The following is a 454-nucleotide window of genomic DNA, read 5'->3' as shown; positions in this document are numbered from 1 at the left end:
TCTTGGAATCTGGAAGAGGTATAGTTTCTCTGAGGACTACTTTGAGCAACATCTTAAGCTCACAGCTGTTCATAAAGTGTGTGCACTTCATGTAGAGAGGGTGTTGGTTCTTTTTGTGTAACTGACCATCAATTTTCCCTCCACTGTAATGAAACACAACATTATGAATGAAGTGCTGACGTTTCCAGTGTTAATACAAGCATTCACTTTCCTTTAGGTACAGTACCTGGTGAATTCCCCATTGTTCATTCTTAAAAAATGTACCGTTCTCTCCAGAGTCATAGTGGGTTATTTATTTAACAGAGAGCATTTCTTTCTTTTTAGGAACTATTTCCAGCCAACCGGCAGAATGTGGACCATTTTGCCAAGTATTTTACTGAAGCAGGTTTAAAAGAGCTCTCAGATTTCCTTAGAGTTCAGCAGTCACTGGGGACTCGTAAAGAACTTCAAAAAG

The 454-nt window shown here is 39.2% G+C and overlaps 1 protein-coding gene across 1 annotated transcript in view; it reads left to right on the top strand.

The window, feature by feature from the left end:
* Positions 1-450, top strand: part of LOC104509579 (basic leucine zipper and W2 domain-containing protein 2) — a gene marked incomplete at its 3' end in the record, with an annotated part of 22,689 nt that extends 22,239 nt beyond the window's left edge. The window contains exon 7 of the mRNA XM_010151558.1: positions 325-450. Within this exon, the coding sequence (XP_010149860.1) occupies positions 325-450 (126 nt within the window). The remainder of the gene's footprint in view (positions 1-324) is intronic.
* Between the last annotated feature and the right edge of the window lie 4 nt (positions 451-454).

The sequence above is a fragment of the Eurypyga helias genome, unplaced genomic scaffold, assembly GCF_000690775.1.
Source record: "Eurypyga helias isolate BGI_N326 unplaced genomic scaffold, ASM69077v1 scaffold30125, whole genome shotgun sequence".
Classification (NCBI taxonomy): domain Eukaryota; kingdom Metazoa; phylum Chordata; class Aves; order Eurypygiformes; family Eurypygidae; genus Eurypyga; species Eurypyga helias.
Note: the sequence above shows the minus strand (reverse complement) of the source record. Positions and strands in the feature narration are given on the sequence as shown.